This window comes from Erythrolamprus reginae, chromosome 11 (genome assembly GCF_031021105.1).
Source record: "Erythrolamprus reginae isolate rEryReg1 chromosome 11, rEryReg1.hap1, whole genome shotgun sequence".
Taxonomy (NCBI): Eukaryota; Metazoa; Chordata; class Lepidosauria; order Squamata; family Dipsadidae; genus Erythrolamprus; species Erythrolamprus reginae.
In genome coordinates, this window is record NC_091960.1 from 151,460 (window position 1) to 178,943 (window position 27,484).

Sequence of the window (27,484 nt, forward strand, 5' to 3'; positions counted from 1 at the left end):
TAACCAAATGAGTTTTTATTTGTGCTAAGTTGGGAAGAGACGTTTTGAGGGTGGCTGTTCAGGAAGGGAATCCATAACTGAAGAAATTCAGGAGGGGAGGTTGGGGGCCAGGCACTCTACCACCCCACTACCCTTCATGCCATTGAAGAAGAAGAAATTGTTGAGGGGAGGGTCCCGCTGTGAGAGCGCCTAGGAATAAGACAAAGTGTAGGCAGTGTAAGACAGACCTGGAGGCAGCAGGAAAACCCACTGCCCTTCGTGCCCCTGGCCTGTTTGCCTTCGGTTCAAGGGTGGGGTGGGGGGCAGAGAACATACCTTGACAGCCTCCTGGCTCAGCACCCCTCCAACCACAGCACAAACGGGGGCCATTTCTGAGAAGCAGCTGTTGATATCAACATACAAGAAAGTCAGGCTCACAGGGACTAGGAACACACAAATACATGAACTGTCTCCTCATCTCCTCCTGCACCGGATGCGCAGACGAGGCAGCCCCACATCAGCTACAGGCAGTGCTCCACTAAGGTTATCCCCCCCCCCCTCTATGCCCAACAGCTGCCTCCTCCTGGCATTGGATCAGCTAGCAGGAACTGATGAAGGTGAGCGGGGTGTGTGTGTGTGGTGTCCCAGCCAGCATCCTTCTCCCAGAAGGCCTGGAGAGGATGTTGGGGACAGCATCGCCACTGCTGCCCCCCCCCATACACCAAGAGCCCCAAGGGGAACTAGGGACTGCTAGCATCCTGAGCCAGATTTTCTAGAGGAAGTCCATCCACTGCCAAGACCACCTTTCGCGCAGGGGGGGGGGGGGGCTGTTGACCCACAGCACGGCTGCCCCCTTAATCTGGTTAAAGGAAGAAAGGAGGCCCGTGCCTGGCAAAGTCATCAGCAATGAGGTCAGTCCCGACACCCAAAGAGGTCAGCACAGCCGAGCGCATCTGGCCCAGCGCCTCAGCATCCTCCAGGTAGGTCTGTGGGGAGGGGTCTCGCCCCTTTTCTGTCCGGAATTTGAAAAGCACTGCAAGAGGAAGAGACCAGACATACATCATGCCCAGTAGCCTGCAAGGCTGGCACCACGCCTAGCACCCCACTTTTTATCTGGGGGCGGCCACCTCTGCTCCCCTCGACCAGTCTTGAGCTCCTGCTGGGCCGAGATTCATCCGGGCCACATCTGTCTTCACGGAGCCAACCTGCAGCCTATACACCAAAGTGTGTTTCCTGCCCTGACCCCTTCTTTTTCCCCAGGGAGGGTGAGCCCACACACAACCAACGACTCTCTATTCCCCCCCCCCCCCTGCGAAAGAGGACCTGCGGATCATAGCAAACTGCTACAAACAGGGGCCAGACCAAAAAGATGGTTTGGCCTAGTGATGACGGCACCAGGCTGGGAAGCGGCCAGTTCAATTCTGCCTTAGGCATGAGAGCCACCAATAAAGAAGAAAAGCATTTGTAGCTTGGGTCAAAACGAGGGGTCCTGGCTGCTTTTTCTGGGTTTGGTTTCTTGCAGGCATTTCGGGACCAAACTAGGCAACGCCCTCAGTGCTACTGAAAGCGTGAAAGCCACCGGTGTGACTCTGGGCCGGTCATTCCCTCAGCCAACCCACCTCCCAGGGCTGTTCTGCAGAAACAGGGGGAGGGAAAAGCAGTAGATACGTTCAATGCTTGAATTGCTTATAAATATTAAGTTGAGATTTTTTAAAAAAACCTTATAAAAAGGTACATAAGGTAAGAGAAGAGGCGACTGTTGCCCCTCCCCCCCTCCAACCAAAATGCCCATAGTGAGGTTAGTATACAAGGCCCCGATTTAGCCTGGGCAGCCCCAGAATCTCCTCTGGCCAACTGAACCAAATTTTGGGCCCCCTGAGGCTTTAGGCTCCAACGGCCAGGGCGGGGCACCTGGGGCAGCCCAACCTCTAAGCCAGGCCCCCCCACCCCCACTCCCTACGGACGCCTGGCCTGTTCTAGGGCCAATTGCCAGGACACTTTGTCTGCTTCTCCCTCGGACCACAAGGAGCTCACATGGCCATCACCCGCTGGAGACGCCTCTATTGTCCGCTCCGGCCAGGAGTCACACTGCCCAGAAGGAACGCTGGCCTCCTAACCGGCTGCCCCTCTGCCAGGCCAGGTGCCGGCAGAGCCTCCCCTCTCACCTTGCAGCAGGAAGTAGTCGGGCGCAGTCCGCTTCAGGGCTGCTTGGCCCCCTTGGCTGCTCCAGCTGAGAGCGAGGGCATCTTTTAGCAGGCAAAAATGAGCATTCTGGGCGGGGGGGGGGGGGGGAGAGAGAGAAAGAGACAGTGAGGCAACAGAGGCCTTCAAAGGCTTCACTTGACCTGCCAGATGCCTTCAGCAGGGACCTTCCCAGAGAACTAAGGAGGTGCACCAAGACCCATGAGGATTTTAACTTAGAATAACTGTCTGGACACTTGAATCTGATTGTAGGTCTGCTTTCCTGTACAACGTGTCTGCATCACTTGCTCTGTTTGCAGGCAGCTCCACTGAAGGGCCAGCTATAAAGTGGCCGAAGACACTGGGCAGTGGCAGCACCCCTCCTCCCTCCGGCAGAACCTTGGCCCTTTCTAGCGGACAGGAATGTACAGCTGCAGGTGTATGGGCACTCCCTCCTTGGGATCCACAACACAAATGCAAGATCCCTAAAATCACCAAGCATTCAGTAGAATCAAGATATCAGTGTGATGGCGCATTATCTTTTAAAAAATTGAGGCCAGAAATTGGGGGGCTTCAACTGGAGAAACTTCAGAAGCCCTTCATTGCTTGTCTGTCTTCAAACGGTTTTCAGGGGGGCACAGAGAGCTACAACTGCCGTCCGTAACTGGGGCATTGGCTCTGCAATCTCCTTCTTCTCTGCTATTCTATGTCCATCCAGGCACAGAAGCCCAAACGCATAAGCCACGGTGGTTCTCAACGGAGGAAGTGCATTCAAGGGCATTTTTGCTCTTTCCATTTCAACCTTTAAGCCCAGGCACTCCTTGGTGTCAATACAGGTTGGACTGATGGGTCAACCTTCCTAGAACTTCAAGCCAGGCCCAAGTGAGGAATGAACCGGACAGTGCGTGGAGAGTTCAACTAAGATGCTTTAGTGGATCGTCCACAGTGCAGGGGTCAGACCAGGTGACCTTCTCGGTTCCCCGAAAGGCCAAAACTAACTGTAACATGGGAGCCACGCAAACTGAAAACCTGCAGAAGGGCAGCTGGCCTGAAGGGACGGTCCGCTGCAGGGAGCCCACGGACAGCCGGCCACGGAGGGCCTAAAACCTCCTGCAGCACAAACAGAAGCGACACGGGCTCTGAAAGAAGCAGCCAGAGGGCCAAGGCTTCCCGGCGGAAGCCCACCATCTTCCGTGCTCCCCAGACTTCACCCACCTTCTTCACCAGGGTCGTCTCTGCAATGTCCAGCTTGGCCTTCTTGGCATCAGAGGCCCCCTGCCCTTCCTGGCTGGCTTTGGTAGCTTTTGTCTTCTCTCTGTAACACAGGGGCGGGTGGGGGGCAAGGAGCTTAATATACTGGTTTCCATCCTCCATTTCAGCCAGAAAGCAGCCCACGGAAGGGCAGCCTTCGCGTCTTCCAATAGAGAGCCACTCTTGGGCCCCTAGCCCCCTCCCCCGAGGAGACGGAGCCCCCCAGACCTCAGATACAGGGGTTCCGCCCCCAATTCCCAGCCAAGAGAAACTCACTCAACAAATTCATGTTCGCCCAGGTTGGCAAACATGTAGCCGTGATAGCCAAAGACGTCCCCAGTGAAAAACTTGACCCCGTGTTTCTTGCATACTTGGTCCACCTTCAGGAGGACTTCCGGGGAGCAGCAGGTCAGGCAGACCTGGAAGACACCAGGGAGGGAAGACTTGGCCTCTCTGCGAGTGGCCAAAATGAGCAGCGGGCCTGCTCTCTCCTCCCTTCCACAGAGGAAGAATTCCCCAAGCCAGCCAGGCGGCCCCCACGGGCCTCTGCTCATCTCCAGAGCCCCCCAAGAGGCTCGTGCAAGCGGGCAGGCAGAGAGAGGAGACTCACCACGTCGAAGTGCCTGAAGAATTCCTCCGGCTTCTGCTCAATGTCCTCGGGGTCTGCTCTCACGTCCACCATGGGGTTGAGGTCCTGGACTCGCCCCAGAGACGCCTCCGCTCTGGTCTTGCCCGCGCAGCCGGTGGGAAGCAGGAACTGGGCCCTCGCCTCTTCCAGGGACACCTAGGGGGAGCAGGAGCAGGAGCAGGAGGAGGCGCGCTCCCTTCCGAGGGCAGAAGACCCAGGGCCAAACGCCGCTCCCCCCCCCCGCAGGCCCTTCCGCCTCACCTGGCGGTGGTCGAGCAGCGTCAGCGCCTTCACTCCGGCCAGCGCCAGGTTCTTGGCCACCTCCGCGCCCAGCCCGCCCAGCCCGGCCACCAGCACCCGAGAGCCGCGCAGCCTGCAGAGGCGCCGAAAGAGACGCGCGTCAGGGGCGCCTTCACACACATACGCAGAGACCCCGAGGGGCGCCCCCCCCCGCAGCCCCCCCGTACCGCTTCTGCGCCTCCAGCCCCCACAGGCGGATCTGCCGGTCGTACTGCGCCGCCTCCTCCTCGCTGATCCCGCCGCCGCCGCCGCCCGGGCGCCCCTTCTTCTTCTCTTCCACCATGGCGCCCACGCAGCCGCCCCTCGCCCGCTTTCCGCCCTTCGCGCCTGGCCGGCTTCTACGAATGGCGGCGAGGGGGCGGGGCCGCGCCCCGCCTTCGGGGGATGACGCGGCCGCTCGGGCGCGGCCGGCAGTTTCCGGCGTCGTTCGGGCGTTTCCGCCGTCGGCCCTGCCCCCGCGCTCGCCGCCTCGGGTCGGGTCGGGTGTGGCCGCGCGCACCGCGCCTGGCTGGCTCGGGCGTCGCTCTCTCTCTCTCGCTCGCGCTCTCTCCTCTCAGGCGGGCCGGCGCCATTTTGTGTGGTGCAGCCTCGGAGCCAGTCTGCCGTCCCTGCCGCCGCCGCCGCCGCCTGCCTGCCTGCCTGCCGGCCAGCGAGCCCCCGAGCGAGCGAGCGAGCGCGGCGCCAGGCCCGCCCGTACAGTGACTGTGCCCTGTGCCCCCGTCGCGCCCGCCCCCCCCCGGCCCGGTCCCCACATGGCGGTGGAGAGCCCCAGCGTGCCTCCGCCCAGCAGCCCCCACGCCAGCCCCCCGGCCCCCTCTCCGGCCGCCGCCGCCAACCCCCTGCTCCTGCACGGCCCCCTCGGCAGCCCGGGCCTCGGCGGCGCTGGCGCCCGGCCGCTCCAACAACACCTCCTCCTCCACGGGCCCGGCCCGGACGAAAGGTCCAGTACCCGCCTCTCTTTTCTCTCTCTCTCTCTCTCTCTCTCTCGGGGTCTCGCGGTGGGGGGCGGTGGGAGGGGGTCTCGCGGGGAGGGGGAGGGGGGACCCCCACCAGCGCAGGGGCGAGAGCAGGCCCGGCCCGCGGTAAGTAGCAGCCGCCGCCGCCGCCGCCCGTTTCCTGTCACGGCGCGCCCACCGAGGGGCCTTCGCTTCGGTCGGGTTAAAAAGCCCGAGCCCGCCGCGCCGCGTCCGGGAGCCTCCAGTGGGCCGAGTGCGCCTCCGCTCCGGGGTTCGGCTGAGCTCGAAGGAAAACTGTAAGCAGCCGCCGCCAAGTGCGACCACCACACGAGTTGCCCCCAGTCACCGCACGCCCCCCCGCCCCCTCCCCCCCCTGCGACCGAGCGTGGCCGTGTACAGTACAAGCACCGAGCGCCCCCGTTGTTCACCACACACCGTGCACAGGTCCAGGAGGCAGCCCAGTAGCTTAGCCCCGAGCCCCCCACTCTGGTGGTTCCCTCGCAGACCAAGGGCATAACCCTGGTTTTTCCAAGTCACTCTTTGGTTAATCTCAAATAATGTTGCCTTATTTGTTCCTCTTTACTTGCCTACCAAGTTAGGGTTATACTCATGTACTGGAAAACCTAGATTTACAAAACAAGCATTTTAAAAAGTTAACATACAGTACTAATGCACCATTGAGCCAAAACCTGAAAAGTTCTTTGTAATTTCTGCCTCTTTAATGTGGTTGTCATTGACTTCACACTCTAGGGTCAATCAAGTATTCTTCTCCAGTATAAAATGTCCTTTCTGGCACAAAAATCTAACAGGAGTAGTTAACTTGACCTATGTTTGAATCTGGGAACAAAGTAGATTTCACTAGTATACTTTATTTTGTGAAGCAACAAATACACATTTCCTCAAAGGACACATATCAATATTTCTAACAGCTCACTATATGCAACACTTAGCCATTTTACTTCCCCTTCAACCGACCTTTAGAAATTCCCGTAACCCAGTTGACTTTTGCCCATCATTTCATAGGAAGCTTGGGTCCACAGGAGAGTGAGGCGGGAAAGGCCAAAAGCGGCAGTTTGACTTCAGCTTTCAATAGAGATTGCTATCTTGCCCCACCAGATTTATCATTTCAAATTAATCATTAAGAGTATGTATTGATGGAACTTTCTCCTAGCACTTAAAATGATTCCTTGATATTTCTAAATCTTAAGTAGATAGGCCAGAGCTTCTGGAACCCATCAGGATCTTTTCTTGATAGCTGTTATGAAATGGGGCTCAGAGTTCACATAGGAAAACACAGAATTGCATACCAAAAATTCATATATTGTTTTACGCTGTAAATTCTGTCTTTTGCCCAGTAGTTTGGTATACACTCCAAATATGTTACAAAGCTTCTATGTTCCTGGAGATATGGCAAATGATTTAGCTTTACTAGATAAGTGGTCAAAGCAATGGAAACTGCAGTTTAATGTTTCCAAATGTAAAATAATGCACTTGGGCAAAAGGAATCCTCAATCTGAGTATTGTGTTGGCAGTTCTGTACTAGCAAAATCTTGAGAAGACAAGGATTTAGTGGTGGTGATTTCTGACAGTCTCAAAATGGGTGAACAGTATAGTCAGGCGGTAGGGAAAGCAAGTTGGATGCTTGGCAGCATAGCTAGAGGTATAATAAGCAGGAAGAGGGAGATTGTGATCCCATTGTATAGAGCACTAGTGAGACCCCATTTGGAATACTGTGTTCAGTTCTGGAGACTTCACTTACAAAAAGAGGTGGATCAAATTGAATGGGCCCAAAGACGGGCTACAAAAGGTGGAAGGTCTTAAGCATAAAATCTATCAGGAAAGACTTCATGAACTCCATCTGTAGAGTCTGGAGGACAGAAGGGAAAGGGGGGACATGATCGAAACACTTAAATATGTTAAAGAGTTAAATAAGGTTCAGGAGGGAAGTGTTTTTAATAGGAAAGTGAACACAAGAACAAGGGCACAATCTGAGGTGAGTTGGGGGAAAGATTATAAGTAATGTGAGAAAATACTATTTTACTGAAAGAGTAGTAGATGCTTGGAACAAACTTCCAGCAGACGTCGGTCAATCCACAGTGACTGCATTGAAACATGCCTGGGATAAACATACATCCATCCTAGGATAAAATACAGGAAATAGTATAAGGGCAGACTAGATGGACCATGGGGTCTTTTTCTGCCATCAATCTGTGTTTCTATGCTCTAAATAGTTTTGCAGAAAAAAAAGGGAAAATCGGGATTGGGAGATTGCAGGATTACGGGTGAGCTGGGCCAGCTGGCAGATTCCCACTTGAAGTGGCATCTTCTGACTTCCCACGGGTCTTCTGCTCTAAGAATTTGGCACGTGCCCTCTCGGAAGAAGAATTGGCTCAACAGTGAATCTTGTGAGTCAGCAGAGTTCTGTGGGAACGCAGCACCTTTAGTTTTCTGGCCTCTTCACTCGGGTGTTGTGTTTGCAAACAGGCCCTGAGACCGCTTGGCATTGAACGGCTTCCATAATTGCTGCAATTCTCCCAGAGGCAGCAGCTGCAAAGAGGGGCAGGTGAACTGTCTTCCATGTTTGGTCTTGGAGGTAGGGGGGTCCTAGATTTTAAGGAAAGCGAAGCACAGTTAGCCCTCCCGGTATCACAGTGTGTAACCCTGCTGCCTTTGAAATTCTCCATCATTTAAGGCAGCTGCACTCCTGGCTCTTGCCATGGAAGTGAAAATCCAAAGTCAGATTAGTCTCTCGAACCCGTGCTGGGATGTAGAATTGATCAGGCGAATTGGCGGAAATCAGTAGAATATAGTCAGGCTGAGCAGTTGCGTACTTTTCTTTGGTAGGAGCCAAGGCCTTTCCTTTCGTCTGCCTCAAGGTCGACTCGGCCTTCCATCCTCCCGGGGTGGTAAAATGAGGACCCAGATTGTTGATGCTGATTCTGTAAGCAGCTTAGAGGGGGCCGTGAAGGCACTACGGAGCGGTATATAAGTCGAAACTGCTATTGCTATTGAGTGAAGTGCACTTTTAGCACAGCAGGTAAAAATCTACTTTGCCCATTCACAATAATGTTCTTAAAATGTTACTGGTGGCGAGTGTTGCTTTTTGTGTAGCTGCAACTCTATGGTCTACCCTAGTTTTGTGTCCCCGTCCAAAGCAGGCTAGGAGGAACTCTGGAGATGGAGCTGTATTGGTGCAGAGACCCCACTGTGGATGCTGCCGGCCTTGGGGGTGGGGGTGGGGTGGAGGCTCTGGTGCAGAAGCCGCCGCGGTAGCTTTGAGCGTGCAGAGCTCAGCCGCCTTCCCTGTGGCTCCAGCTGACACTTCCTGGATGCTCCTGGGCCTCCATTTTGTGGCCGGGCGATGATCTTGCAGCCGAGGCCTGGCCGGGCAGGGTTTCCTCTGCGGGGCCACTAGGCGGCTGCAGGGACAGCCAGTTTTAGAAGGAGACAGTTTGACAAAGTTTTTTTTCTGTCTAGTTTTCAGCCCAAAGCCAGAATAAACCTCCTTGAGTGTATATGTATGTAGGTGGTAACATGGAATAATTTCCTGAGCCTTCTTCCATTTATTTTTCCTACTGGAACTAAGCCAGAATATGAAGTTCTGTCATAGAGATTCTAGTCCATAGCCTTTTTTAAAGAGTAGGGATGCGTTATTTGACACAAGGAATTTGTCTCTGGCGCAGAAGCACTCAGTGTGCTTGTATTCAAACGAAAGAATCGGAATCATATCCATAATAATCCTAGTGCCAGTGACATGGCCCCTCTCGGCTCGTCCTTCATTCCCCTTCAGGTCCACATGATGCGCTCTTTGGGCTTTGAGACTGTTGAGTCCTTCCTGCCTGGTTCCTGGACCCTCCAGCCTCCTTGCACGTCCAGCTGCCCTGCCCCTCTTTCTCTTTCTCCTTTGAGCTTCTGCCAAGGCTTCTTTGGTCCCCAACAACCAGGCACTGACCGTTGTCCTGAATTCTGCAATGTGTGGTGCAGCCCTTGCGAAAACTGCCCGAATTGGGGAGAGGAGAGGATGGGCAGTGTCTGAGCCAGAGTGGCCTGGAGCAGAATCCCATGCTGGCTCCAGTCATGTGACCTGTGAGCTCACACAGGGCGACTGTGAGGCAGCAGCCTACCCGAAGAAGGTTCTGCACAGGTGGGCCAACATAGTCCCATGGTGGGCTAGCCACAAGACTCGCCATTCCCCTAGTATCGGCCTTACCCTGTGAAAACACCGTAGCTTCATGGCAACCGTGTTGCTTTCCTCTGTAGCCAGGGTGGAAACGTTTGGCAAGTTGGAGGTGGCAGAATCGTACACTTTCCAGTAATAATAATTTTACTCCGAGTTGTAGTTGCTGTAAGACAACATGTGTTGCATCTTCTGGGATTATTTTTGCTTTAACATTGCAGCCTTAAAACCCAGCACTTGAAAAGTACCATATTTGGGAGCAGTCCCCAGGGAATGCCGAATATCTGAGCAGACATGCGTTGGAGGGTCAGTTTGGTCTCCTGGCGAGGAGGCCGTGAGTCCCAGTCCTGCAATGGGCACAAAGCCAGCTGGGTGACCTTGGGCCGGTCACTCACTTTCAGCCCTAGGAAGGAGACCGTGGCAAACTGCTTCTCTAAAACCTTGCCCAGAAAAATGCAGAGACTTTCGGACAATCTCCAAGAATCAGACAGGATGGAAGGGCAGGGAGAAAAAAGGCAGCCTTGAGATTCTGCTCGTCTTTCCTCTGCTGTCTTGCCAAAACATTCATTTCCTGGAAAGGGGTTCTGTTCTTTTCAGCCTGGGGAACTGGTGTCGCCTGATCTAATTCTGCTTTGGTCATCAAATCATAAGTGCCCAGTGGTCTCTAAATAATTCTGGAGTTCCCTTTTCTGCTTTGATCCTTTCCCAGTTTGAGGCGAAAGACTTGGATGTTGAGCTTAGCAACAGAAAATACAGAGATACAGAAGTCGGGTTGAGAACAGAGCTCTAGGCACTTTTGACAAGCTCTTTGTGCGGAAATCTAAAGGCCCAAAAGAGGCCAAAAAAAGTGAAGGGAAAGAGCTGTCCTGCAATGAGGCGCAAACGTATCTCAAGACCGGAGAGATCTTTAAGTTTTGCTTCCTTTTTTTCATTTCGATATTGATAAAACCAACTTGTCAATAATCGCAGGAAGAAATGTTTTAACTCGGTTTGTATTGAGATAGTACCAGTAGCTTCCTGCAAATTTGCTGGCCTGTAGTATAAAATATATCGGCTTCTTTATTGGCATTTCTTTATTGGCATTTCTTTCTTTCCTATTTTAGAATAATGGAAACTAGACTTTTAAAAATAAAATGGTTTATCAACAGATTTTATTTTTAAAAACCAGTTAGGCCCATTCATCATGCTGAGCCAAAGCCTATCTTGTTGTGCTTTGTATGTTGTTCAAATCCATTGTATGTAAATTAATTTATTGCATTGCCAGTTGCTGTTGTCAATAAACTCTGGTTAACTAATTCTGCTTCAGAATGATTGTGAAGCAGTTCACATTAGATGCATAATAGCAAGGGCTAGATGGCCAGCTGCCAGGGATGCTTGAGAAATCCATAGGCCACATCTGATGGCTTTTGTGATTGGCAGGTATCAGGCACGAAAGGCCACTTTTATACGTGAAGGTCCAATTAGTCTAGGCAGTTTATGAACAGGCAGTTTATGAACAAGGTCCAATTAGTCTAGGCAGTTTCTCAACTGACGGTGCCTTCTTGGAATTAGCGAAGGGTCCAGGGAATTCAAGTGGGTTGAATGGGGTTTGCCCACTCTCTGTCCCTTGTGAAGAGCGGAGGAAGAGCTGCCGCTCTCAGATAAAAGGGTCCTGAGCCCAGCCCAGGAATATAACATGAGGACACCTAACAGAGAAGCTCTCCTCCTCCTCTTCCTCCTCAGGTCACATGAAGATAGAAATCGTACTGACCTGCCTGGCATCAGTTTTCTAGTCTGGCCTTCTTCTGCTTTTAATTTCTCTTGAAGGATCAAATTTATTTTATTTATTTATTTATTTATCTGGTAGTTGACTAAATGAAATATTATTTATCTAAGCTCTCCTAACTCCATAACTGAAGAGAGATTGGCTTCTTGTTGTTGTTGTTGTTAGTTGCAAAGTCATGTCCAGCCCAGAACAACAACGTTCCTGTGGGGCTTCCTGGTCAGCTGCCCCAGGGACTCCATCCGGCCACTGCCGCCCCCTTCTTCTCGGGCTCTTCTCCAGCGAGTCCTTCCTTCCCATTAGGCGGCAGCCACAGTACTTGAGTTCCATCTTCAGGATCTGGCCTTCTCTTGGCTTGTATCCAGACTTCATTATAATTTGAGCAACTACATTCAAAGGTCTGGGCCTACGTTGCTTTTAACGAATTTAAATGTGAACTGTTAGAGTAACTGCATTTTATTTATAAGTTTCAGTCTTACTCCTTTTTGTGCACCACTGAATTTGCTGCACTGATCGATTGTATAGGGTTAATTTGGCTGCCTTCCACTTTTTCCCCCTGCCAAATGTGCTAGGCTTATTGATTGATGATTGACAGTTACCTCTGCAAATATATATACAGGTGCCATAATTGTGGCAAAGGTATCATACTAATTAATTGTGTCTGCAGTGGGCAAAAAAAATTTGGACATGAGATTTTATACAGTAGTGGCAAGCAAAAAGGGAGCAGGGGGGGGTAACATTTAAAAAGCTAAAACTACCAGTAGAGAGAGATCTCCCCAAGCACCTACACTACAGTAGAAGCCCTGAGGGGGGGGGGGACGACACCTGTAAGTGGGGTAATGGCACATTTACCATTCCCCCCCCATCCCTTGCTCTGAGACCTCAAGGGGAGGGGGGAGGAGGGAGGAGTTCATTGGTTTTGATGGCTGTCAGTCTGATGGAAGACTTGGCGTTCATAAAATAATAATGCCTGGTAAGTGATCACACAGGTACTCATCTGTTTTTTTCCAGGTGTGTGCCTTTAGGTATGCAGTAACCGCAGATTAAATTGTATTGAAATGAGACCCTGGCTCTGCAACCCTGCCCCCCAGGACAGGGTTCCTTTTGCTCTTTAGAAAAGGTTTGCAAAACTTGGGTTTTCAGACAGTCCTGAATGTTTTGTCATTCCAGTTGATTGATTGATGGCTGATTGGCTGACCACTTGGAATTCTTTGTTTATTTTCACAGTGTGCTATTTGGTGGTGTGTTATTAGATGACACTGTATGCTGCCTTTTGATTTGATAGTATTATAGATCTAACCTACTGTTATTATCATAAGGCCCTATGTGTGCGCAATCACACTTGGCCCATAAAGAATTCTCTCTCCCTCTCCATCCATCCATCTATGGACCAAAGAAAGGCCTTGGAAATGCAGCACTAAATTCTGCTAGTCAGCAGTTCTACAGGGGAGGAGCTGCTTCCTTCTTGCACCTGAAGGCAGAAGCCTAGCGCAGCTTTTGCGGTTCAGGCTCCTCTGGCCCCGCTGCCATTCTCGAATCCTCCTCAAGGGACCCCTGTGGAGTGAGCTTTGAAGACGCTTGCGGTCTTTAGGGCCTTTGGACCCCTGGCCTTCAGAGAGAGAGGGGCTCCGTGGTGGAAAGAAAGAAAGAAAGTAGAGATTGGGCAACCACACTTCTAATACAGCACCCGTGGCATTGGTCGCCTTCTGTCTCGAAAGAGAACGATACCCTGCCCGGGACTCCCCGGAGCACAAAGCCCGGCTCGTTGGATAGTATGGAGGATAGGCTGTCACCCAAGCCGCAGACACCCCCTCCCCACATCTCTGGAATGATCCAGTGGCAGGGCAAAGGCCAATACGGTTGGTTCCAGCCACAAGCTGCTTCCGGGACCCTGGCTCCGGATTTTGCCCCCAGCCTGTTCCAACGGTGGAAATAGCCAGAAGGCCGTGGAGATTGGCAGCCAAGAGTTCCCCTTCTCCTCGGGGTTGGCCAGGGCGTCTTTTGTGTCTTGCCGGGCCCTTCGCGTACCACACCGCTTGCAGAGTCCGTCTTCATGACTGTTGACCTGTTCTAGTAGGTTCCGTCCGCTCAGTCTGCCGGAATCTGTCTTCGCATGTTCGGGATAGACAAGTCCCTATCTCGCCAAAGGTCAGTGGCCCATCGGCTACTCTCAACCTCGTTTGGCCAGCCTGTTGAAGCTGTTGCCCGGGGTGTGGCTGCTGTGCATGCCACAGCTGCTAGGAGCCACAGGTGAGAACTGAGTGACAGGTAGGAACCAAAGGTGGACAAGCTGCCCTGTCTGGGCTGCTGTGAAAGGATGTCCCTACACCAGAGGTGCCACCCCCTCTAAGCACCCCACGCACGCACCCAGGTCTGGAGTTTTAGCTCATGAAATCACCTAAGGCTTTTGGAGAAGCCTGATGTTCTGCTCTGGGTTCAGCCAGTGGTGCTGTCCTCTTCCGAACATGAGAAGCTGCTCCCTGTTTTTAACCCTTGGTTGCTAAATGAGAAGAGGACACACATTATATGCCTGAATTCCCAAAGATGAGCTCAGGTAGGAGTCTGATGTGAAAATGCCAGAGGATTTCAGCTTAACTTTTGGAAATAAAATCCAGGCAACTTTCATCATAAATGAAGAAGCTGGAAACAGTTGCAGCTTTTAAAGTGTTTGAGATGAATTTACATACTGCTCAGACTTCTTAGCCCGGCAGGTTCATCCTCCAGATTGCAAAATGTCTTCATCCAGAACCTCCGAGTGGAGGAATGGTTTCTCCATGTTTCTACTCCAACTGGGGCAGGTCTAACCTTGCTGCCATTAAACAATTGCCGTTGGGGGGGGGGGGATCCTTGCCAATGTATTAAAACCATTCTGTAGTTCCAGGATTATTTTCCGGTCCCTCAGGCCAACTTCACCAAGTCTCCTGGCTTTCCTCCTTCCAGTGTCCACTCTGAGAATAAGAAAGAAGCCGTTTCTTTTCCAGTAAGAAGAACGAGGTTTCTGACTTTGGGTTTGGAATGGAGTGGCTTCCTAGAGACACATTTTACATTGGAAGATACACCTCGAAACTATTTCAGTGTTATGCATTTGTGTGCAGAAAATGATTTCATTAAATCTTTGGTAATTGACAGCTGAAGGTTGATTATAAAGCCAATTTTACTTTCTGTTTGGGCAGCAAAGCATTTAGTAAGTGAAAATTTGGTGTTTTCAGTCACAGATGTGTGTTTTGCATAACAGAAAAATCAACTGTTTTTGGACAGTGCTGTATAGTCTTCGGAGAGGGGTGGCATACAAATCTAATAAATTAAAATTATTATCTAGCAGAGTCACACTGATTTATCGCTTACCAAAATCCATGGAATTGGTCAATTGCAATTTATCTAATCAAAATATGTAAATTATAGTGAAATTGATAAACTATCTTTGTTCGTAGGTAGGTTTCTGATCTTGGGGAAATATTACAGGGATCTGCTCTGGCTAACATAGTTTGTTTGTTTTTTGGTCTTGTCACTGAATTGCCCAGAGGGATTTTTGTGGAAAAAACCATGGGAATATTTTGTAATTGCTCCTTCCAATGGTTCCTTTGGCTGTCCCACCTTTTCAGGGAGGATGGCGAGTTGGAAGAAGGAGAGTTGGAGGACGATGGGGGTGAGGAGCCCAATGGAGCTTCGGAGGCGCATGAGAAGAGCAGGAAGGAAAAAACCGAGAAGCACCACAGTGACTCGGACGAAGAGAAGGCGCACCGCAGGAAAAGGAAGCGTCGGAAAGAGAGGGAGAAGCGGAGGGCGAAAAAGAAGAGAAAATCTAAGCACAAAGTGAGTCGTGGGAGGTGAATCTTGAGGGGCTGACCTACTTCCCCGCCCCCACCCTTTGGAAGCAGGAGACCGAGGGGGGGGCGGGTACGAAGCGCAGGCTGCCTTTCTGGGGCCCTCGCAAAAACCAGACCAGTTGATCGGCCAGGAAGTGGTGCAGTGTCCAGGCCCTTTCCTCTGCACGTGGCCTGACACCAAATTCCAGCGATGGGAGGGTCATGGCTGACCCAGGCATCTCCCAGGCTTTGGCCAGAATGGGAACACGAAGGAGCTGGGGGGGGGGGGGGGGGGAGAGAGGGCCTGTTTGGGAGCCCACCCCCTTCTCTTTCCACACAGCGCCACGCCTCTTCCAGCGAGGACTTCTCGGACTACAGCGAGGACTCCGACTTCAGCCCAGCTGAAAAGGGGCACCGGAAGTACCGGGAGTACAGCCCCCTCTACTCCTCCGTGAGTGGGGATTCTGTGCGCGTGGCTTGGTGTAGTCATGGGAGTGGGTGGGTGTGGGCATTAAAAAATATTGCCATTTTTAACTAAAAAGAAGTTTTAAAAGTTACGGCTATCAGCTAGCGTTTCCCCAGGTTACAGGCTAGCAGCCTCGTGGGAAGGTAACACGCCCCCCCCCTCCCCAAAGCCTTGCAGGTGGGCAGAGCTCTGCAGAAGACCCCACCGGGCTCCCCAGCTTTTTGTTGGCAGCCTCCTGGGCTCTTTTCCCCTCACTCGCCGCTTCCCAGAGATAAACCACCCGAGGCATAAGGGGCTTTCTTGGTGAATCCAGTGCGCATCCAGCCGGCAGAATGGAGCCTCCCGAGCGCTAGGACCTGGCCATGGCGCCTCAGGACAAAGTGCCATTTCCGCTGACACTGCTGCCTCCAAGCCCCCTGGACGGGCAGCTCGAATTACTGCTTTTCCCTCAGCCGTGGCTGCGCAAGGCTGCTAGCCCCTAAGCTGGGGAAACACCACGGGGCTGCCAAGCATGCTGTCAGAGGGCGGGGAGGGGCGGACGCTTGGCGGGCCCTGCACTGGTGCCTCTGCTCTGCCCAGCTCCGCCTGCCGCCACTCCCCATGGACGTCCCGGGAAACAGCCAGGGCGGGGGGGCAGGCGGCAGTGCACATGGGCACGGCCAGCCCCCCCCCCCACTGTCTCACGGTCTCAGCCAAGCAAAAGGACAGCGTTCCAGGGACCAGCCCCAGGGGTCTCGCCCCGGGATGCTCCGGATGCCAGAGCCGTTGTTGTTTTGGTATTTTGCTCTTTGATTTTTCCTACCTACGGCTGGAAAGGAAAAGCAGTCGGCAGCCCCCGCGGCCTGGGACAAGGTCTTCAGCCTGCCCCGTCTTGCCCCGAGAGGGTGGCAGCTACAGCTTCGGAGGGCGGGAGGGTGTCTGAGAGTACAGTCCCGGGACAACCCCCCCCCCCTGTTTGGCCATCCCAGAGCAGCGCCACTGCCGCCCCTCAGACCCAGAGCGGAAGCAGCTGCGTATCCCCCCAGGCTGACCTCCGACCTCGGAAGGCAACCCGAACCGGTAGCCTTTCCCCCCAGGTAGATAATCCTGTCGGGCGTCCGGGGGGCTTAGCAGTCAAGGTGGTGCTGTTTGGATTGAAAACGGCAGCCGATCCAGGGTCTTTGCTTCTGCTTGCAACCGTGATGCTTTTGGGAATCAGGCCTGACCGAGCGGGTCAAACCGCCCTTCTTCAGCTAGCGTCCTCCCTTTTGTCCAGCCATAACCCTTTGTGTGTTTGCCTCCAGTCCCATCCGCAGTATTCCTCCTGCTCCTCCTCCCACAGTGCCCCAAAGAAGGGGTACCCCAAGATGGAGAACAAGAGCTACCCTCCCTACGAAGAATACGAGAACGAGGGCTACTGCGACTACGAGGGGGGGGAGGAGGAGGACATGGCGAAAGAAGAGTACGATGACTTTGCGAAGGAGCTGAACCAGTACCGGAGGGCCAAGGAGGGGACGCACAGGGGGCGAGGTACGATGGCTTTCCCTTCAGCCCAGAACACGGAGCGAGCGAGGGGGCAGGTGGAAGAAAGGCCACGTCCAGGCCCCTCCTGAACCAGGAGCTCTCCTGGATCAAACTGCCCCGGAGAGGTCGCAGAATCTGGTCTAAGGCCCCCGATGAGGCCCTATTCCAGGCCGTCCCCATGGACTCCGCCGGTCCGTGTACGGGAGAGTCAGGTATTTCCCGAAGTGCCCCCTGGAACCCCTCTGGCTCCATTAAGCGCCTGGGGTGGAGCCACTTAGTTGGCTCCGCCTCCCTCAAGCCGTAAGAGGAAAGGATCTGACCAGGACAAGGGGGAGAGATCTATACCCCTGAGCATCAGGTAAACGGCTCCACTGCCTCGAGAGAAGCACCAAGTCAGGCAGGTGTGTGAATCCCCCCTCGCGAGTTGGACTCTGCACGACCTGGGTCAGGTCCATGGCTGTCGTGGAGGCCATGAACTTCTGAGGAGCCGCCGAGCGACGGTCAATTGAAGTTCCCCCAGGACCATGAGCCTGGGGAACTCCACCGCCAGCCCGGCTACCGCCTCGAGCAGAGCAGACAGGGCTGTTGTAATGCAGCTGGGAGGCAGCCCACCTGAACCTCTAGATGCCCAGCCTCAAACCCCACCGTCTCGGGAGCAGGGGTGCTGCGAGGGCTCAGGGTCCCCCAGGCTACGAACGCCCCTCCTCCCCTCCTTCCAGGCACACGTCTCCCAGAGGGGGAGGCCCAGCCAGCCCCCTTCCCCCACCCAAGAGTAAATCCTGGACCGGGGGGGGGGGGCTTTGCTAACAGCAGCAGCAGGCTGAGGCCAGGCCCCCGACTTCCCCTGTCACCAGCTGTGCGGGATGAGGTCACTGGATTATGGTTCAAGAGGCCCGAACAAGGAATCGCTGTAAGATAGCAAGTCCTGGTTCCCCGTGAGCAGCCGCGCCGCCTCCCCCCCGCCTGCGCGCCGGCTCTCACCATACCTGCCTCTCCCGGTCATACCCGCAATGCTCCAGCTCCCAAATCCCCCCAGAGATCCCACTCCCCACACCACCGGCACCCTCATTTCCAGCAAGGCCTGTCCAACATCCATGCCAAGCCAGGCAGATCAAACAAAACCAGTATATAGTTTAGTATACGTGGAAATGCTGGCGTCTGGTCAGTTTTGCACCTTTCCTGGTTTGAATTAACAGGTGGCCGTGGCCGAGGCCGAGGTTACCGTGGCCGAGGAAGAGGTGGAATGAGAGGACGAGGCCTGGGCAGGAGCAATCGAGGCAGGGGAAGGGGAGAGCACCCGGAGGAGGAGGAGGAGGAGGAGGAAGACGTGTATGAGGAGGAGATGGAGGTGAGCATGGAGATCTGCCCCCTTGCCCAGCCTGGCCCCCGCCCTGCTCCCCTGTGGCTCCTCATTTCTCCTCTGTCTGCCCGGCAGTTCTGCGAGGGGGACGAGCCCCCCGGGGGGGAGGAAGACTACGAGGATTATTCCAAAGAAGTGAACCCCTACCGCAGGAGCAAAGAAGGAAGAGGCAGAGGTATGTGCCCCCCGCCCCCCATTTCCTCAACTTCCCAAGGACTCTGCCAAGCAGATGGTGCTTCCGTGGCCGGGCTGCAGAATCAACTTGAGTGGTCTTGTTGCAGGCATGGGACGTGGCCGAGGCCGTGGCTCCAGGGGGCGAGGAGGCAAGGGAATGAGCCGCGGACGTGGTCATCGTGGCCGATCAGGCCTAGGCAAAGCGGGGCCACTCAACGAGGAGGACGACTACTATGAGGATGACCTGGGGGTAAGTGGCCTAGGTGGCCCCTCCCTGGCTTTGTGCGTAAGAGGGGCTTGAGGCTGGCAGTGGACTCCCGTGGGCAGCGTATGGGAGGGAACTCTCTCCGTCCAGCTGCTTAGCACTGGGGCCTCAGCGGTGCCGTTTCCAGGACAGATGGAGCTGGACTGTCCAGTAATAAAGAAAACAGGGTGAGGCTGTGACTGGTGGCCATATTATCAGATTAGACCTGGATTAAAGGAAGAGAAAAGAAAATTTGGAATAGCAAAATAGTAATCAGCATTGGATGAAATTTTACAGGGGCCTGGGGAAAAATGATAACAAAAGTTTATAAATATTTACTAAATCATAAAATGGAGGAAGAAATCATTAAGGGTAATATAATTAGTTGGGCTAAGAATTTGGGGTATAATATTAACTTGGACCAATGGGAAAAATTTGAAGTAAAAATTATAAATTAATCAAAACACCCTCATATAAAATGGATTACAGATGGCATCTACCACCAACGAGATTGGCCAAAATGTATCAAAATATGAACCCCAAATGTTGGAAATGCCAACACATTAAATGGAACATACTATCACATGTGGTGGACCTGCCCAGTAATAAAAAAAATTCTGGAAAGATATACATATCTGGCTTTTAAGAAATAACCGAACAGAAAATTAATAGGAAACCAGAAATATTTTTAATAGGAATATTTGATCAAAAAATAGAAAGAAAGTATTGGTATATTACATATATTGACAGCGGTGAGAATATCCCTGGCACAACATTGGAAACATGGTGATGTACCGACAACATAATTATCAGAAAAAAATTAGAATTAGATAAATTGACAATGGAATTAAACGAGAAAGAGGGTTCAGAATATTTTGTAGTTTGGAATTTGTTCTATTGGTTGGAACAGAAGAATAAAAAGAAGGAAGAAGTTGCATGAATGTTTATATTGATTAGAATGAATATAGGATTTTATAAGTTTGAATGTAATGAATATACACTACAAAAAAACAAAGGGAACTCTCAAATAACACATCCAAGATCTGAATGAATGAAATATTCTCATTGGATACTTTGTTCTGTAAAAAGTTGAATGTGCTGACAACAAAATCACACAAAAATAATCAATGGAAATCAAATTTATTAACCAACCAACGGAGGCCTGGATTGGGAGTCACACACAGAATTAAAGGGGAAAAACACACTGCAGGCTGATCCAACTTTGATGTCGCCTCCTTAAAACAAGTCAAACCCAGGCTCAGCATTGTGTGTGGGGGCTGGGCACGCTCCTGACGAGGTTGCGTGTGTGTGTGTGTGTGTGTGTGTGTCTCCAGAGGGATCTCCTCCCAGACCCTGACCCTGTAAGCTTCCACCAACTCCCGGACGGTCTGTGGTGCAACGTGAAGTTGGTGGACGGAGCGAGACAGGATGTCCCAGATGGGCTCAGTCAGGCCCAGGTCTGGGGAGCAGGCGGGCCAGTCCATGCCTTCATCTTGCAGGGACCGCTGACCCACCCCAGCCACAGGAGGCCTGGCACTGTCCTGCCTGAGGAGGAACCCAGGGCCACCCCACACCATTACTGACCCACTGCCAAGCTGGTCATGCTGAAGGGTGTTGCAGGCGGCAGACCGCTCTGCACGGCCTCTCCAGACGCTGTCACGTGTGCTCAGTGGGAACCCGCTTTCGTCTGTGACGCGCACAGGGCGCCAGTGGCGAATTTGCCAAGCCTGAGGTTCTGTGGCAAAGGCCAAGCGCCCTGCACGGTGTTGGGCTGTGAGCACCACCCTCACCTGTGGGCACCCTCACGAAGTCGTTGTGCAGACGCTTCCATCAGGGTCCTGGCAGTGCCCCCCTCCTGTTCCTCCTGGCACCAAGGCCCCCTCCACGTCTCCTGGTGTACTGCCCGGTTTTTGACGCACCTTTCTGAGGTAAAAAGGCGCATCTTATACTTACCAGTAGATAAAAACTGTAAAGGAAATACAGTTTATACGATGAACTATATATAAATGAAAACTTATAAAGCCCTACATGGCATTGGACCAGAATACCTCCGGGACCGCCTTCTGCCGCACGAATCCCAGCGACCGATTAGGTCCTACAGAGTCGGCCTTCTCCAGGTCCCGTCGACTAAACAGTGCCGTCTGGCGGGACCCAGGGGAAGAGCCATCTCTGTGGTGGCCCCAGCCCTCTGGAATCAACTCCCCCCGAAGATTCAAATTGCCCCCACCCTCCTTTCCTTCTGCTATTTATCCCCCCCCCCCAATCTTTCTGACTCTAGCATTTGAGAATGGTGTGTTTGTGTAGAATTGAATGTTTTTTTAAGTAATAATGGGTTTTAAATTAGTTTTAATATTGGATTTGTATTGTATTGTATTTTGCTGCTGTTGTGAGCCACTCCGAGTCCTCGGAGAGGGGCGGCATACAAATCTATATATTATTATTATTATTATTATTATTATTTTATTATTATTATTATTATTACAATTTACTGTAGAAATGCCAAAGAGGTTGCTATGTATGTATGTGTTGTTTTGTCTTGTTTATATGTTTAAAAAGGAAATAGGATGATGGTGAGGGTCCCCCGTTCCTTCGCATTGGCTCTGGGCTGCGTGTAAAGCAGCAGTCTCAGCTGCACACCTCAGCCCTGACCACCTCGGCGGCCTGGGTTCTTTTTAAGGGACCTCCGGGGCTGCAGGGACCTGACTGGCGTGCAGCTGCAGACTAAGGGGTGGACCAGCCAAGTAGGGTCCTGGGCTGTTCCTCTTACTCAGCTGCTGTGGGAACTATTGAGCATGCCATTCTAGCCACTATTCCTTCTTACAGGTGGTTTTGATTTTATTCACATTGTTAATGTCTGCCTAGCATTGACCCCCACATGCGTCCAGTGAATATTTCTTTCGCCCTCTGCATAGGATGGCAGCTGTGGCAGCTACAGGCGGAACGATCACGAGAAATCCCACCAGTCGGATAAGAAAGGGAAAGTCGTCTGCAAGTATTTTGTGGAAGGAAGATGCACGTGGGTAGGTGCCCTTGGCCCTTTGGCCCCCGCAGGGTCAGTGGTGCAGCTGCCCACTGGGGTGTGGCCCACAATCCTGCTGCTCAGCAAGGCCTTGGTTAGGTTTAAGAGCCAGTTTCTTGCCACAGTTGCCAAATAAACCAGTTTTCAAGTCAGTCACATGGTGGCCAGAAGGTCGCCAAAGAGGGTCAGGCGATCCCGGCACCAAATTCTGGCCCCATCTCCATGGGGGCACTGCGGGGGAAATGGCCACAGGTCTCTTTCTCCAGCGCTCTTGTGATTTCAAACGGTCACCGAATAAACGGATTACTTGCGGGTGCCCTAGAACAGGGGTCGGGGGGGAGGGTCGGGGGGGCCTTTTGTTCCGCCCAGGAGTGGAGGGAGAGGCCGCAGTCTTGGTTCCCTGGGGCATCGGGCAGGGGACTTGGGCGGGGAGTGCCACCCCCCCCCACACACAGTTGTTCTTGTGGTTCGAAAAGGAGCTGTGAATCCTCCCAGCCGTTGTCCAGCCCCCTGGTCAACCTGAAAGGTCCAGAGGCCTGAGGTTATAAGAATAATGGGCCTGAAGCCAGTGGCGAGTGGCCCCCCAGGCCAGCAGCCCTTCCCCATAGCCGGTGTTCTCGCTTGCCTGCTCCAGTCTGTCGTAGCTCCTCTCTGCCCCACGGAGGCACACACCTTGGCCCCTGCCATGGGCCCTCCCCCCCTCCACTGCACAGGTGAGGGGACTCCCCCCCACCCCACCCGGCTCCATTGGGACATTTTAATTCAGTAGCAACAACCACAGACTCGGAGGTCTTCTGGTCCAGCCCCCTGCTTCTGCTGGGGTCCTTGGTCAGTCTGACTGCCTCTTGGCTCCCTTGCTGTTCCCATGTCTCCCGCCCTGTGTAGGTGCTTCCCCCAAAATTGCAGCCATACTTGCCCAGTTGCGAAAGGGCCGGATTAGCCCTGGGCCGGGCCCACCCAGCGGGAGGCAGGAGGCGGGAGGGGGTAGCCGTGGCCACCAGCCCTTCTCCCAGTGGCCAGGGTGGTAGGCTGTGCCTCTTGACCACTGGTGGCGCTCGTGCCTGAGGGGTTGTCCACCCACCCGTGTCTTCCCTGGCAGGGGGAACACTGCAACTTCAGCCACGACATTGAGCTGCCAAAGAAGAGGGAACTCTGCAAGTTCTACATCACCGGCTACTGTGCCAGGGCCGAGAATTGTCCGTACATGCATGATATCCTTTCCCGTCGCTTTTGTCCAGCGATCATCGGACGGGGAGTGGGGAGGCGTTGGGCCCCTTGTGGCTGCAGGCCCTTTGGGGAAGCGAGTGAAATCTTGGGTCTCCTGCGGCTGGTGGGTCCTCGTGGCCTTTTAAAAAAAAACCCGAACAAACATTGGCTTGTTTCCCTTGACCCCCCCTGCCCCTCCCCCCGCACGCGACTTCCCTTGCAAGCTGTTTCACACCACTGGGAGCTGCATCAACGAAGACGACTGCATGTTCTCGCACGAACCGCTGACCGATGAAACTCGGGAACTCCTTGATAAGGTTATTAAAGGGACCAGAGGGCCACCGAGATTTGCCTGCAGCCGGGTGGCTGGAGAGGCTGACCCCCGGCTTTTTTGCCTTTTAGATGTTAGCGGATGACGCGGAGGCCGGAGCAGAGGACGAGAAAGAAGTGGAGGAGCTGAAGAAACAGGGCATCAACCCGTTGCCCAAGCCACCCCCTGGGGTGGGGCTGCTGCCCACTCCCCCCCGCCCCCCGGGGCCCCCAGCCCCAACCTCCCCTAATGGCCGGCCCATGCCCGGAGGCCCCCCTGCCCCGCCCCCGCCCCTTCCTCCTCCCCCAGGGCCCCCACCGATGCCCGCCCCGATCCACGAGCCCCTCTCGCCTCAGCAGCTGCAGCAGGACTTGTTCAAGAAGATCCCCTCCCTCTTTGAGATCGTGGTGAGGCCGACGGGGCAGCTCGCGGAGAAGCTGGGGGTGAGGTGAGTGCGGCCGAAAGGGGAGGGGGCCCAGGATCCTTGGACGAAGTGAGATGCTGACCCCACCCCTCTTTCCCTCTAGGCACCCTGGCCCATCCCCGCCTCGGTTCCCTGGGCCTGGGCACCCGGAGCTGCCCCCCGACATGCCCCCCGACATGCTTCCAGACCTGTGTCCCGACATCTGTCCTGATATGCCAATGGGCCCAGGGATGAACGCTGGCCCTCCGTTGGGCCCTGGCCCCCCCATGATGCCCTTTGGCCCCGAGGAGATGGCTCCTGGCCCCCCAGCGCAGGACTTCTACGACAACTTCTACCGGCACCCAGAAGGTCTGGAGATGAACCCCAGCCTTATGGCCGGCCCAGGCAAGTCTTGGGTCAGGCTGGGCGGGGGGCTTTGGAGATGTTGGGGCGGGGGGGGGCTGCCTTCTGTTCCAGTGCTCTCACTGTTGTTTCTCTCCCCCTCTCCCCCCCCCTGGCAGAGGGCTACCCAGGCTATGAGGAGACCCCTGGGGAGGGGCTCTTCCCCGACCCCTCCCTGGAGCCAGACTCTTTCTGCGATGGAGGGGCCCCCCCGCGGCTGCAGAAGCCCCCCAGCAGCAGCAGCGTCCCAGACTTCCTGCCTTCCACCCAGAGGGCTCTCTACCTCCGCATCCAGCAGAAGCAGCAGGAGGAGGAGAGGGCTCGGCGGCAGGCAGAGGGCGGCAGGCAGGACCGAGACCACGAGGAAGGCAAGGGCCGCGGGGGGGGCGGGGGGCAGCTGCGCACGTCCTTGGCTGCACTGGGGGGGCACTGGGGGGGCCCTCGCTCAGCTGCCACAGAGAACGGCCCTTGGCTTTTCCCACCGAGACTGTCGGCTCGGACTCTCCTTGGGGTGGGGTGGGGGGGCAGACCGCTTTGCCACCCACTGGGGACCTCGTGATGACGTCACCGGATTGGTCGGTGCCGGTCTGTGGGCGTCGCCATGTTTTGTTTGAATGTCTTGTTCCTCCTGCGCATGCGCAGAAGCATTTGGTCCTCGGCTTTTTTCCTGGGGCTTTTTTTTTTTTGCACTGTTCATCAGTGCGCCTGCAAATCCCCCGCAAACTGGCAACCCCCCCCCCCGAGCCCCTCCCTGTGACCCTGTAACAGGCAAGTGAAAAGCCAGCGTGGTCTGCTGGCTCAGGTGCGGGACGAGGCGCCCATCTCCAGCCTTGGGAAAGTGGGGCCACTTTGGACCAGGCCGTGTTCACGAGGCGTAAACGAAGCAGGTTCCCCTAAATAACTGACTTGAGCCGCTGGAGGAAAAGTGGGAAATAGGAAGCCGAGCAGAGGGTGCGCCCCCCCCCCCCGCCCTCCCCCCTTTAGTGGCAGCATTGTCTGAGGAGAGAGCGACTGCCGGCCATCGTTCTCTTTGCCTGAGTAGATGCCTTTCCATGAACGAGGTTCCTCTTTTAAAATGTGGCTCTGAAATTGCTCTTGGTTGCTTCTGAGATTAACCCCCCCTCCCTCCACCCCCCACCCCCCGCTCTGTTTCCTCTGCCAGGTGACCCCGGCAATTGGTACTCCAGTGACGAGGAGGATGGGGGCGGCAGCAGCGTCAGCTCCATCCTGAAGACTCTACGGCAGCAGAGCTCCGGCAGGCCCCAGGAAGACCCCGCCAGAAGCCCCACCCCTGCTGCCTCAGGCCGGGGCGACCCTCGCCTTCAGAAGATCGGCCGGCCAGCTGACCCTCGCCTCCTGCGGGACCCCAGACTTTCCCGAAACCTGGAGCCTTCTGGAGCTGGAGACGCAGGGCCCACCGACCCCCGGCTGGCACGTCATGCCACAGCCCCCGCCCCCACCTCCAAAGCGGCCGACGGCCTCCATCCGAGCCCTTCCGTCAGCCAGAAGGCCGCTCCTGCCCCGGAGGAGGAAGACGGGGAGAGGGCCCTGCGGGACAAGCCGGTCACCATCCCTCTGGACAGCCTGCCGAGCCACCCGCTGAGGGACCCTCGCTGCCAGCTGCAGCAGTTCAGCCACATCAAGAAGGACGTTGTCCTGCTCATGCCCAGTTTCGCACGCACGGTGCTGTGGAGCCCCGAGGACTTGATCCCGGTCCCGGTCCCAGCGGCTCTCCAAGCCCTGCCGGCCCTCGATCCACGCCTGAACCGACCTCAGAATGCCGGCGTCTCGGACCCCAGGCAGCGGGCCGGGTCCCAGCTGGAGCCCTCCTCGGCCACTCCCGGCGCCAGCCTTCCAGATTTCGAGCTGTTGTCCAGGATATTAAAGACGGTCAACGCAGCAGGCGCTCCTGGGCAGAGTGACAAGCCAAGTGACCCCCGCACACGGAAAGCGCCTGCGGACCCCCGTGTGCCCAAGCCTTCCGAGCCAGGGTCCTCGGGAGCTGCCAAGCACGCGGAAGGCAGCCCCCCGCTGGTAGTGGGCGCAGAGGCTGCCACCGGCATCGCCCCTTACGACCCGAGGCTGCTGACGGCAGGAGGGCTGAGCAGGGGCCCCGGACAGAGCAGCGTCCTCAGCGGGATCAGCCTCTACGACCCAAGGACTCCGGGCCCCAGCTGCAAGTCCGCCGAGTCTGCTGGCGAAGGGGGCCCAGCCACCAAAAGCACCGAAGGCAGCAAAGGTGGCGGTGGCAGCCGAGGGAAGGAGCCGCTGTTTGTGCGCCGGTCAGCTTTGGACCAGCTGGAAGCCGAGAAGCCCGGCCCAGAGCCAGCGACTGACCGCTACAACAGCTACAACCGGCCACGGCCCAAGGCAGCCCCCTCGGCTCCTGCACCTGCTGCGCCTGCTGCAGAGACCGCTGTCACTCAGCCTGGTGTCCACAACCTCCCTGTGCCGCCCGTGTACGGCATGGTGAAACAGGCGGCGGGCAAGTCGGGGGCCGGCAGCCCTTTTGCGGGCAACAGCCCCGCCCAGCAGGAAGGGGAGCTGCAGGACGCGGGCTCCCTGAAGGACGTCTTCAAAGGGTTTGACCCGACAGCCTCCCCGTTCTGCCAGTAGTGCCGAGAGACTCGCACCCGCAGCCTTGTGTCCAAAAGAAGCAGCAGTGTTCCTCCCTTCTTAAAAATTCCATGAATTGCCACTGACCGTGTCCCTCCGTCCTTTGAGCTTTGCTGAGTGTCATCTCCAGGCGACCTTGTAGGAGAGGGACAAGGGTCCTGAGCCACCCCAGGCAGTATTGTGTCGTGCCCCACCCCGGTCCGGGTTCCATTGTGGACTCTTCTTCTTCTGAGGTCCACTCGGAATCCTTCCGTGTCTCCAAACGTGGCCTGGCTGGCTCTGCCGGCTTTCCCCTCCCTCCCCCACTCCTCTACCACAGTGGCTGGGCCATGCCCCCCCTCCCCCCAGCTTCTCCTCTCCAGGTATTTATTGTCTGTTGAATGGAGGATGAAAGGATGACCGTTCCTTCGTCTGCCCTGTGAAGGGCTGAAGCTGTCGGCCATGCTGATCTGTAGAATATATATATCTTTTGTTTCTAAGCTGTAACAATATACGTGTATCATAGCCTTTTTTTAAAAAAAATCTAGTGCAGCAAAAATTATTATGGAGAAGTAACCATGATGAATTATTTTTGTAACTCTATTGAATTTTGTTTTAAATTCCCTCCTGCCGTTTCCTTGGACGCAGCCCGAGAGCAACAGGCTGTGTCTGCCTCTGGTGGGTCGCCTCTTGAAGAAGTGATGTCAGCCTTCTACCAAAACAGAGTTTGTAGTATTGAAATTAAATTATTAATAACACTAA

General features: G+C 54.7%; 2 protein-coding genes across 3 annotated transcripts; one reads left to right on the plus strand and one right to left on the minus strand.

The window, feature by feature from the left end:
* Positions 1–4,694, minus strand: SAE1 (SUMO1 activating enzyme subunit 1). 2 transcript variants are annotated; one of them, XM_070764478.1, is made up of 9 exons: positions 4,507–4,690; positions 4,301–4,412; positions 4,022–4,195; positions 3,688–3,830; positions 3,376–3,475; positions 2,145–2,250; positions 868–1,012; positions 316–382; positions 1–189 (listed from the first exon to the last, which is right to left on the minus strand). In XM_070764478.1, the coding sequence occupies exons 1-9, from the start codon at positions 4,620–4,622 to the stop codon at positions 88–90; spliced, it is 1,065 nt and encodes a 354-aa protein (XP_070620579.1). In that variant the 5' UTR covers positions 4,623–4,690; the 3' UTR covers positions 1–87. The 2 variants fall into 2 exon arrangements, with proteins under 2 accessions (XP_070620579.1, XP_070620580.1); XM_070764479.1 differs by lacking the exons at positions 316–382; positions 868–1,012 and having other exon boundaries at positions 41–189; positions 4,507–4,694.
* Positions 4,531–27,484, plus strand: ZC3H4 (zinc finger CCCH-type containing 4). Its single transcript, XM_070764477.1, has 14 exons — positions 4,531–5,279; positions 14,837–15,047; positions 15,381–15,491; positions 16,790–17,015; positions 18,206–18,357; positions 18,445–18,544; positions 18,651–18,793; positions 21,700–21,807; positions 22,906–23,017; positions 23,220–23,329; positions 23,415–23,770; positions 23,850–24,130; positions 24,247–24,495; positions 25,290–27,484. The coding sequence occupies exons 1-14, from the start codon at positions 4,621–4,623 to the stop codon at positions 26,741–26,743; spliced, it is 4,272 nt and encodes a 1,423-aa protein (XP_070620578.1). The 5' UTR covers positions 4,531–4,620; the 3' UTR covers positions 26,744–27,484.